This window comes from Emiliania huxleyi (genome assembly GCF_000372725.1).
Source record: "Emiliania huxleyi CCMP1516 unplaced genomic scaffold EMIHUscaffold_114, whole genome shotgun sequence".
NCBI classification, from domain to species: Eukaryota; Haptophyta; order Isochrysidales; family Noelaerhabdaceae; genus Emiliania; species Emiliania huxleyi.
In genome coordinates, this window is record NW_005201551.1 from 289,206 (window position 1) to 299,216 (window position 10,011).

The 10,011-nt window shown below is 63.3% G+C and overlaps 3 protein-coding genes across 3 annotated transcripts in view; 1 reads left to right on the forward strand and 2 right to left on the reverse strand.

Annotated features, from left to right (window-relative positions):
- Positions 1-2,981, forward strand: part of EMIHUDRAFT_439983 (hypothetical protein) — a 4,810-nt gene extending 1,829 nt beyond the window's left edge. The window contains exons 4-14 of the mRNA XM_005791279.1: positions 62-113; positions 540-588; positions 895-959; positions 1,329-1,393; positions 1,472-1,512; positions 1,587-1,670; positions 1,991-2,074; positions 2,152-2,190; positions 2,264-2,395; positions 2,516-2,562; positions 2,634-2,981. Of these exons, the coding sequence (XP_005791336.1) occupies positions 62-113; positions 540-588; positions 895-959; positions 1,329-1,393; positions 1,472-1,512; positions 1,587-1,670; positions 1,991-2,074; positions 2,152-2,190; positions 2,264-2,395; positions 2,516-2,562; positions 2,634-2,760 (785 nt within the window). The 3' untranslated portion in view covers positions 2,761-2,981. The remainder of the gene's footprint in view (positions 1-61; positions 114-539; positions 589-894; positions 960-1,328; positions 1,394-1,471; positions 1,513-1,586; positions 1,671-1,990; positions 2,075-2,151; positions 2,191-2,263; positions 2,396-2,515; positions 2,563-2,633) is intronic.
- A 1,518-nt stretch (positions 2,982-4,499) lies between these two features.
- EMIHUDRAFT_466757 (hypothetical protein) lies at positions 4,500-7,926 on the reverse strand (the record flags this gene model as incomplete). The annotated part of the gene is made up of 6 exons (XM_005791280.1): positions 4,500-4,547; positions 5,259-5,354; positions 6,750-6,926; positions 7,254-7,337; positions 7,432-7,666; positions 7,766-7,926. 6 exons carry the CDS (start codon positions 7,924-7,926, stop codon positions 4,500-4,502), a joined length of 801 nt encoding a protein of 266 aa, XP_005791337.1.
- Positions 7,927-8,921: 995 nt separating this feature from the next.
- EMIHUDRAFT_224049 (hypothetical protein) lies at positions 8,922-9,575 on the reverse strand (the record flags this gene model as incomplete). The annotated part of the gene is made up of 2 exons (XM_005791281.1): positions 8,922-9,002; positions 9,258-9,575. The coding sequence occupies 2 exons, from the start codon at positions 9,573-9,575 to the stop codon at positions 8,922-8,924; spliced, it is 399 nt and encodes a 132-aa protein (XP_005791338.1).
- Between the last annotated feature and the right edge of the window lie 436 nt (positions 9,576-10,011).

A 10,011-nucleotide genomic window follows, 5' to 3' on the forward strand; every position in this document is an offset into this window, starting at 1 on the left:
ATATGGGGAGATGTGGGGAGATATGGGGAGATCCAGCTGACGAGCGTTTGGTTGGAGTCAGGCGGGCGGCACTTCATCTGGCTGCGCCACTCCTTCATCAAGTTCCCGCGCCGGCACGTCAAACTCGAGATCTCCCCCATATCTCCCCATGTCTCCCCATATCTCCCCATATCTCCCGCACCGGCACGTCAAACTCGAGATCTGCTCTCCGGCCTGATAAAAACAGGGGAGTGAGATTGTCGTCGCCCCGATGATTCTCAGGCTCGCCAACCTCGAGTTCACTGTGTCAACGCGGAATTAATTTTAATTAGCTTAGCTCGTGAATCTCAGGCTCGTCAACCTCGAGTTCACTGTGTCAACGCGTAATTAGTTTTAATTCGTTTAGCTCGTGAATCTCAGGCTCGTCAACCTCGAGTTCACTGTGTCAACGCGTAATTAATTTTAATTAGTTTAGCTCGTGAATCTCAGGCTCGTCAACCTCGAGTTCTCCTTTTTTAACGACGAGCCGATGAGTAAACTATTGAATTCACGGGCCTCAGGCTCGTCAACCTCGAGTTCTCCGATTTTGGGCGCGGCGAGTCGGACCAGGCCGCCGCCGCCGCCCTCGCCTCCGCCTCCCTCGCCACCGCCCCCTTCCCCGCCTCCGCCCTCGCCTCCGCCTCCTTCGCCTCCTCCTCCCTCGCCTCCTCCTCCCTCGCCGCCTCCGCCTTCGCCTCCTCCCTCGCCGCCGCCCCAGCCAGCCTTTCAACTCGTACAGACCAGGCGGGAGGCTCTCATCGCCCTGTTACCATTCTTACTTACTCTCGTGAGGCTGTGAAAGCACGCCCAACCTAGCGCACTTGCACCCGAAGGCAAGTGCGTCTGTTCACAGCTCACGAGAGTAATGCTTACTAGGCTCCCATCTCGGCGCGCACCGGCCCCGACCCCGACGACAAGGAGTCGGGCGGCCAGCCGATCCGGCGCTCGAGACTAGCCGAGATCCGCCGAGATCCGCCGAGGGTAGCCGAGGGTAGCCGAGGGTAGCCGAGGGTCGCCGAGAGGTTCGTCGAGATTTGTCGAGATTGGGCGGCTGCCAGTTCGCGCAAGCTCAAAACGACAGCCAGCTCATACTTACCCTGCCCACTCTTCTCTTTGCACCCAATGCCACGGAGGGGCCGCCAGCTTGCTGACAAGGGAGATGCGGGGAGATGTGGGGAGATATGGGGAGATATGGGCCCCGGACGATGGCACACACAAGAGCTCACCAGGGAGATGTGGGGAGATAGGGGAGATATAGATCCCGGACTGCTGGACACAATAGCTCACGAGGTTAGCTGATTCTCACCCAGGCTCTGCGTCGCCTTCCAGTACCAGATTGCGAGGCGCGACGTGCCTCGGATCTACCAGACGTTTGGCGCGCCGCACGCGGCTGTCGCACGAGGCTGCCCCGCTGTGAACGGCGTTTCTTCACGGGTGGACGGTGCCGAAACAGGCGCGTTGCATGAGGCTTCGTACCTGCGCTTCGCCCAGCAGGCCGTTGCGCCGAGCAGCTTGCGGGCGCGCCTCTGAGCGTGCATCGAGAGCGGGCAGTTTTTTCTGTGTTTCAGGCCATCACAAACGAGGCGCAGATGTTCACTCCGCGCGCGTTTTGGACGGACCGCAAGAAGGTGGAGGGGCAGCTGCTGGGCAAGGTGGCATGTCGCCGAGACGCCGCCAGAGATGCCGCCGAGAGCGGGAGGAGGGCAGCCGTGCGCATCGGAGTGGGCGAGGAGACGCCGCCGAGCCGGCGGCTCGGCAGCTTCCTTTTCTGCAGCCAAGTGGAGCCGTCGTCTCGGTGGGGCGGCCTTTGACCCTCACTGCCGAGGTGCTTCCAGTTTGCCATGGAAGGAAGCTGTCGCTTCTCTCGCTGCGCCCCCGCGGTGGTCCACGACTCACCAGACAAAAAGACCCCCGAGAGGCGTGGCAGTGTTTCGCCGGCCTGATCGGCCCTCTTTCCGCCTCTTTCCGGCAGGTCAACGAGACGCTGTACCGCCAAGGCTACGCCACTGTCCACGACCTGCAGCTGCTGCGCGTCGACTTCAACTCAAACTACGAGGAGAGCCCGCTGCAGCGGAGGGCTGCAAGGCAGCGCTGTGTGCAAGAGGAAATCACACAGCTGCGTGGTGTGAACAGGACACCATCACCAACATCCAGCTGCAGGAGCAGCTCAAGGTGCTCGAGAGGGGCGATGCCGGAGGCGGACTTCGCCGCCCGCTCCGTCTTCATTCACAGCCTCCGTTCACAGGTGACCAAGACGTACCAGCTCGAAGTGACGCGGGTGAGCAAAGAGGTCGACATCCTGTCGGCAGAGGCGGAGGCGGCCATCGCGCGCATCAACGCGCAGGCGCAGCGCGAGGCGAGCGTCACGATCAACCAGGCGAGCGCTTAATTATTAATTAGCTGTTAATTATTAATTAAGGCGTCACGATCAACCAGGCGAGCCCAATTAATGGTTCATTGAGCGAGCCTAAGTAATTAAAGCGTCACGATCAACCAGGCGAGCGCGGCGGCGATTCAGATGGAGCAAGGCGCAAAGGCGACATGGTGCGCCGCCCGGGCTTGTGAGTACGCGGCGCTGCGACGACGGCGCGGTCACAGCGCGCCGTCGCGAGCAGGTATGCCAAGCTCAAGGCGACGCTCGGCTGGAGCAACGACGACTTTTTGCGCTACGTCAAGATCAAGTCGCTCAACGCGCAGCCGGGCGGTTCAGTGGTCATCGGCGTGGACGCTGTCGGGGGGTGAGCCTCTCGCGGGGAGGTCACGAGGTTCGAGGACCGAGCGACCGCGCGCGCACCCCCCCCCCTCGCCTACTGACTGAGTACTGTCCTCTCATCCACGGAACTACAGAGGACAGTACTCAATCTAGCGCGGGAGAGCTTCCTGCTGTTTTATGCTATATGCACATGTGTACCGTGTACGCGGCTACGCGCTCGCGAGTAGCCGATACATCAGTACTCAACCCCGCTCTGGCTAGTTCCATTTCACTCTGACACGCTAATCTTGAAAACGTCCAACGGAGCTCCGTGTTGCTCCCAGCGCCCTCCCCCGCGCTTCCTGCGGCCATGGCCGATGATACTAGTATGAGAGGTCATCTGGCTACCGCGAGCGCGACTCAACTCGCCGACGTCGTCCGATGATTGTGCCTCAAAGTCAGCCTCCGGAGGCTATCGTGGGGTCGAGCCGGCAGTAGCCGTGACATGTGGTTCCACCACCCCTCGTATGCTTTGCCTCTGACCGCCACCGTTCCCAGGCTGCCAAATGGGATGGAAAGGAAGGCTCGGCGAGCGTATAGAAGCGTGCTCGACCTCGTCGTGGCAACCTGCACGGCAGCGCTGGTAGGCGCGATGAGCGTCGTGCCACCTGACCCGAGACGGGTCGCAGGCGTCGTACCGAGCGTGTCGAGACCGTGTCCTGATGTGATCTGCACGGGTGAGTCACGTCGGCGTCAAAGGAGCGACGTGCGACCTGTCAGAGCTTGATCTCCGATCTCAGCGGCGTCGAGTCGTCTCCGGCGCGCGACAAAGGTACATCCCCAGGACGCGCAGAGGCAGGTGCGACCCAGGTCAAAGTATGCGGCGCCGCAGTCCTCGGCGCAAGAAGTGGGCTGGTGCGCCGGAGCAGCTCTTGGTGGCTGCCAGTGGTTCGGCCCGCTTGCGTTGAGACGTAGCTGTGAACAGGTATATCGAGCCTCTCGTGCCGCCCAACCCGCGCTTCAACCACAAGCTTGTGCTCGGTGGAATATAGTAGCTACCAGCCGGAGATCAGCCGTCAGCATGACCCGAGATTTGCCGAGAGCAGCCAAAAACAATGGCGTGCCGACGGCACGCCCTGCCAAGCCACCGTCAATGTGACGGCGTCGCTCACACTGCTTTTGTAGGCGACGCGACGAAATTCGCCGAGAACTACTCGTTAAAGAGCGCCGGTGAAAGAACGCTTGCGTCGGGTCCTGGTTGCGAGAGTCGCGCGATCCCGTTGTGTCACTCCGCCTGCTATGGTGCCTGTCAGGCGAGCACATGTTCCACGGGAAGTCTGGCAAGTACTTGCGGTTCTGAGGTCGAAACGGCGGGTCGGACAGGGAGGCCGGCCGCGGCCGGGCGCCGCCGGGCCAGCAGTCCGTGATGGAGGACGCCCGCCGTGGAGCGTGGTGGAGGGGATTGTTCGAGTTAATCGAGAGTCCTTAGGCGACCCGGTTTCTTTTTTTGAGCGGAGCTCCGTGGCGCTGGCGTACGGCTTTACGTAAGAGCGTGGGTCGTGTATATCGTTAATGAACATGCACCCTCCCGCGCCCTCCCTCTCGGATCGAAACGACAAAGCAAGAAGCAACGCACGCGAGAAAGCGCAAAGCCAAACGGGCAACAAACCACCCGCACCGCCTCCCCAGAAAACACGCGCCTTCCCACGAAAACACTCGCTTGCGCCACCTGCCTCTATCCGGTATTGCTGCGCGTCGTGCCGCGAGAAGAGGAAGGCTTCGGAAGGTTTCAGAAGGTTGGCCGGCCCACGCTCCTCGGTGGCGCCGCGGCGGCCGCCTAAGGAAGGTACGGCAGACTTCTCCACACACACACACAAGGGAGGTGGGGCAAGGGCCAGGGCGACCGTGTGTGCGTGTGTGTGTGCGTGCGTGCGTGCGTGCGTGTGTGTGTGTGTGTGTGTGTGCGTGCGTGCGTGCGTCCGCGTGTGTGTGTGTGTGTGTGTGTGTGTGTGTGTGTGTGTGTGTGTGTGTGTGTGTGTGTGAGAAAGCAAGAGAAGGCGCGGCCGCCTCGCGGTCCGCCGCCAGCTGCGCGATTGAGAGCCGCTGGTACGCAGCGGCGGCGGCCAACCCGTCGCACAAAACGCGGACCACCTCGACAGGCGAGATGCCGGCGAGGTTAGCCGAGATACAGGCGAGATGCAGGCGAGATGTAGCCGAGATGCAGCCGAGATGCAGCCTGGATGTCGCCGAGATGTCGCCGAGATTAGCCGAGATGAGCCGAGATGCAGCCGGGGTGAACAGCCTTCACAGGGGCCCTCTCGCCGCGCACAACTTCTGAATAATAATATACTAATATTGTTACCTTGACCGGCGCCCTCTCGCCGCGCACAACCTCGCAGCGAATCTCGGCGAATCTCCTCTCATCTCGGCGAATCTCAACCAAGAGTATTACCTTCACCGGCGCCCTCTCGCCGCGCACAACCTCGCAGCTAATCTCGGCGAATCTCCTCTCATCTCGGCGAATCTCAACCAAGAGTATTACCTTCACCGGCGCCCTCTCGCCGCGCACAACCTCGCAGCGCAGCTTGGCGCTGCCGACGCTGGCGAGTGTCTCGCCCAAGTACTCGCAGAGCGGCTTGTTCGCCTGGCGGGAGATCGTGGGAGATCGTGGGAGATCGTGGGAGATTGTTCGCCTGGCGGGCACTGTGTCCCCTCAGTCTCGAATCTCGCCTCAATCTCGCCTCAATCTCGTCTCAATCTCGTCTCAATCTCGCCTCAATCTCGCCTCAATCTCGCCTCAATCTCGTCTCAATCTCGTCTCAATCTCGCAGAGCGGCTTGTTCGCCTGGCGGGCTATTCACAGCTGCTATTCACAGCAGAGCGGCTTGTTCGCCTGGCGCAACGGCCGGGGCGATCTCCCACGATCTCCCACGATCTCCCACGATCTCCCACAGAGCGGCTTGTTCGCCTGGCGGGCACTGTGTACCCTCAGCCTCGTCTCTACCCCGTCGCTACCTCGTCTGTATCTCGCCTGTATCTCGCCTGTATCTCGCCTGTATCTCGCCTGTATCTCGCCTGTATCTCGCCTGTATCTCGCCTGTATCTCGCCTGTATCTCGCCTGTATCTCGCCTGTATCTCGCCTGTATCTCGCCCCAATCTCGCCTCAATCTCGCCTCAATCTCGCCTCAATCTCGTCCCAATCTCGCCTCAATCTCGCCTCAATCTCGCCTCAATCTCGCCTCAATCTCGCCTCAATCTCGTCCCAATCTCATCTCAATCTCGCCCCAATCTCATCTCAATCTCGCCCCAATCTCGCCTCAATCTCGTCCCAATCTCATCTCAATCTCGCCCCAATCTCGTCCCAATCTCGCCTCAATCTCGTCTCAATCTCGCCTCAATCTCGCCTCAATCTCGTCCCAATCGCGCCCAAATACTCGCAAGTTCGCCTGGCGCAACGGCCGGGGCGATCTCCCACGATCTCCCACCATCTCGTATCCACCTCGCCTCAATCTCATCGCAATCTCGCTTCAATCTCGTCTCTACCTCGCCTCAATCTCATCGCAATCTCGCTTCAATCTCGCCTGTATCTCGCCTCAATCTGTGTCCTCTCATCTCAACTCTACCTCGTCTCTACCTCGTCTGTATCTCGTCCAAATCTCCGCGCGCCTCGGAGTCCTTTGCCTTGACCTCCATGCCAATCGACCGCGCCGAGACGGCCTTCACCCTGGCAGTGGCAGTAATGGACAAGACTGACAAGATGGATACGAGCGGTGAGAATGACAAGATAAGAATCATAAACACTGCATGAAGCCGTCTCATTCTCGTTCTTGTCACCTCGTCTGCCGCGCGCTCGCCGAGCAGTAGCACTCCAGCGCCAGCTCCAGCCCCTGCGGCACCTGAGCCGAGATTGAGCGCCAGATTGAACCGAGATTGAGCCCAGATTGCGCCCAGATTGATCCCAGATTGAGTCCAGATCGAGCCGAGATCGAGCCGAGATTGAGCCCAGATTGAGCCCTCCTCCGCCCCCCAGCGGCGCACCTCTTTCACCGACGTGCAGCCGGCCGGCAGCGGCGGCGGCGGCGCGGCGGCGGCGGCGGCGGTGGCGGCAGCAGCGGCGGCGGCGGCTGGCGGCGGCGCCGCTGCTGCGGCGGCGGAGGAGGAGGAGGAGACGAAGTGTTCGGACTTGGCTTTCTTTTTCGGCACGAGGTGCGGCGCCTGTTGGCGCGTTACGGAGCTGCTCAGGCGTGGGCAACGGTGCATTGAGCGCGCACTGGTTGAAGGTGCGGAGCGCTCTCTCTCCCTCTCGCTCTCCCTCCCTCCCTCCCTCCCCCTCCTACCCGCTCCCGCCCCTCCTACCCCCAAGCTGGCGAGTAGAGACCACCCCTGCTATTCACAGCTGCGATTCACAGCACACGCCCCTTGCCTGGCGGCCTCGGCATGTGCAGCGGAAGGCAACGGATCACCCCGTGTGTGAAAAAGTGAGGCGTGGTCTCTACTCGCCAGCCCCCCAAGCCCCCGTTCTCGGCTCCATCCCGAGAACACCTCGTCGGCGCCCTCCTCCTCGTCCTCCCCCCCAAACGACAGCGCCCCTTGCGCCACCTTCTTCTTCTTCTTCTTTTTTGGCGCCTACGGGACATGTCTCGGACATGTCCTGAAAGTGCTCCGCACGTCTTCCTCTTCTTCTTCTTCCTTTTTGTACCGGCGCCTCTGCAGCCGCCACCTCGCCTCCGCCGCCGCCGCCGCCACCGCCACCGCCGTCGCCGCCGCCGCCGTCGCCGCCTCCCCCCCCGCCGCCGCTCTCCAGCTCCTGGCGCCGCCTCGCGAACTCCGCGGCGCTGACGAGCCCGACGGTCGCTTTGGCGAGCTGTCCCTCGACGCCGTTGGTGGAGGAGGAGAACTTGTCGTCGACGCCGCCGAGGCGGTACGCCTGCCGAGGCGGCGCGGTGGGTGCGTGCCTTGGCGCGGGCCTTTGGCTGCCCACGGCTCGCAGCGCGCAAGGTGGCTGCTCTCAGTGCTCTCAGGGTGCGCGGTCGCCCGGCGCCGCGGGGTGCAACCGCTGCGGCCGCTGGTGCCGGCGCGCCTTTGTCTCCTCCGCCAGCCGCTCGCGCTCGGCGCGCGCCTCGTCCAGCGCGTCCTTGCGCGCGCGCTCGCCCGCCGCTGCGCGGAGCGCGTCCGCGCCCGCGTTGCCGTGCCCGCGGTGCGCCGTCTGAGCCATCTGTGTACCCGGGTAGCAAAAAAAGAATTTACTCGAACCACGCGAATGAGACAACTTGGGCACTGGAATGCTCGCCTTGCTCGCCCTCGCTCTGCCCACTGCCGCCGCCGCGCACAGACACCACCTAGCTGTAGTTCCCAGCCGGCGTGAGATGCCCGCCCTTCGGGCCGGAGCACCCGTTGCGGCTGGGCCAACCGCAGTACAGCTGCCGGCGGGCTGCCGCCACCTGCTGCTGGTTGGCGCTCAACGCCTGGCATGGCGAGAAGAACGGCCGCGGTTGCCACCGACGGGCGCAGAGCGTGCCGGCGGAGCGGCGCGTCGGCGAGGCCGCGAGCAAAACGATCCGCGCCGCGTGCTCCTCGGGCTCCAAGCAGCCGAGGCTGCCGAGGCTGCCGAGGAGGCCGAGGAGGCCGAGGAGGCCGAGGAGGCCCCCCCCTCCCCCCCGGGGTCTCGAATCCGGGACCACGCGATGCTCGGGCGAGACGCGTGCGCACGTGCAGCGCTGGACATGGCGGTCCGCAGCGGCGCTCAGCTGGTGGCTCATATACAGTGGATTTTATTTGATTGTTTGCTGTCATCACTGGCGCCTCTGTGTGGAGTGAGGTGGTGGATAGGGTGGGCGCTCGCAGCCGTGGCGAGTGTCGCCCTCGCCGTGCGTCACGTGAGGATGGGTCGAGGAAGGCCACCGCGCACGTCGGCCCCACGACACAGTGACCGGCGGGGGCCTCGAGAGCATAGAGGGGGCGATGGAGCAAATCCGGGAACTAAAGGAGGGGGGAGGCGCACCGATCCGCAACACGGGACGGGAGGCAACAAAGAAGTTGGTGGAGATCATCAGATACATCAAGGAGGGAGGGGTGTGGCTCGCCACGCTGGCGGACACGCACCTCGGGGAGGAAGAAATGCGCGAAGTGATAGAATTCTACGAAACAAGCCCCTCTCACAGCAGACTGGCACGAACTAGCACCACAAAAGGCACAGCAGACAACGGCCCCTTATGGGCCGTCGAAGAGGCCGTCATACTCCTCCGGCCTCGCCCCCCCTTCCCAACCCTCCCCTGGCTCAGGCTCCTCATCCTCGCGGCGCGCAGTGCGCACCCCGCCCCGCGAAGACGAACCCTTCCGCCGGCGTGCCTCGCGGGACTGCCGCCCGCTGCCGCCGCCCTTCCCCCCCTCCGCTGCCCGCGCCGCCTTCTCCGCCGCCCGCGCGGCCGCCTTCGCCTCCTCCGCCGCTAACAGCGCCTCCCTCCGCGTGACCCCTATGGGCCCCTTGCGCATCCAGGAGAGGTCGCGCGAGCGACCTATCCAGGGGTTACTCGGATACGGCGCAACGTAGCCGCTGCGCAGCTCCGAGTAGTCGCCGAAGCCCCCCCCCAAATAGCCCTCCAGGCAAGCATCGCAGACCCACTCGCCTAGCTGAGAGATCTCAGAACTCTCGCCGCGCCAGATCTCCTTCTCCGCCGCCTCCATCTCCTCTCTCGACCAGCCCCCCAGCTCCGACCAGCCCTCACGCAACGCCCGGCGCCACAGCCACGGCTCCACGCCAAACTCGTCGTAAAAGCTCCCAAAGCACTGCTGACACTCGAGGCCTGGGCCTCGAGCGTCCGCCGCGGAAAGCTCGAGTGTGGGCGATGGCGCGAGCTGGGCCATGTACTGATTGCGTGTGACTGTTTCTGCCGTCTTTGAGGGGGCGTGGGCGTAGGAGTGGCGCTCTGCTACCCTTGCAGCCGAGCGCCTTCTCTCAGCTCCATTGCCTCTAGGGGGTTGTGGCCGTGGATTTGGCCCCCTAGCCCCCCTCTCCGAGAGCAGGCCTGTCCAGACTAGCGGAGTGTGGTGGCGTGTGTTTGTCGTGGCTCGCCTTGTGGTGGGAAGGTCGGGTGTCAGTGTGAGTGGGGTCGGTGGGACCTCATTCCTCGTCGCTTGCGCCATCGTGGCGGTGCCATTTGCTTTTGGCGGCCTCTGCTGAGCCGGGCGTGCCGGCGGCGGCCCGCTTTGCTGCTGAAGCAGGGCCCTTGCTCGGGACCGGAGTCGATGGCGCCTCGAGGTCCGACGATGGTACGCCTCGAGCCGCGCGCTCGGCGCGTGC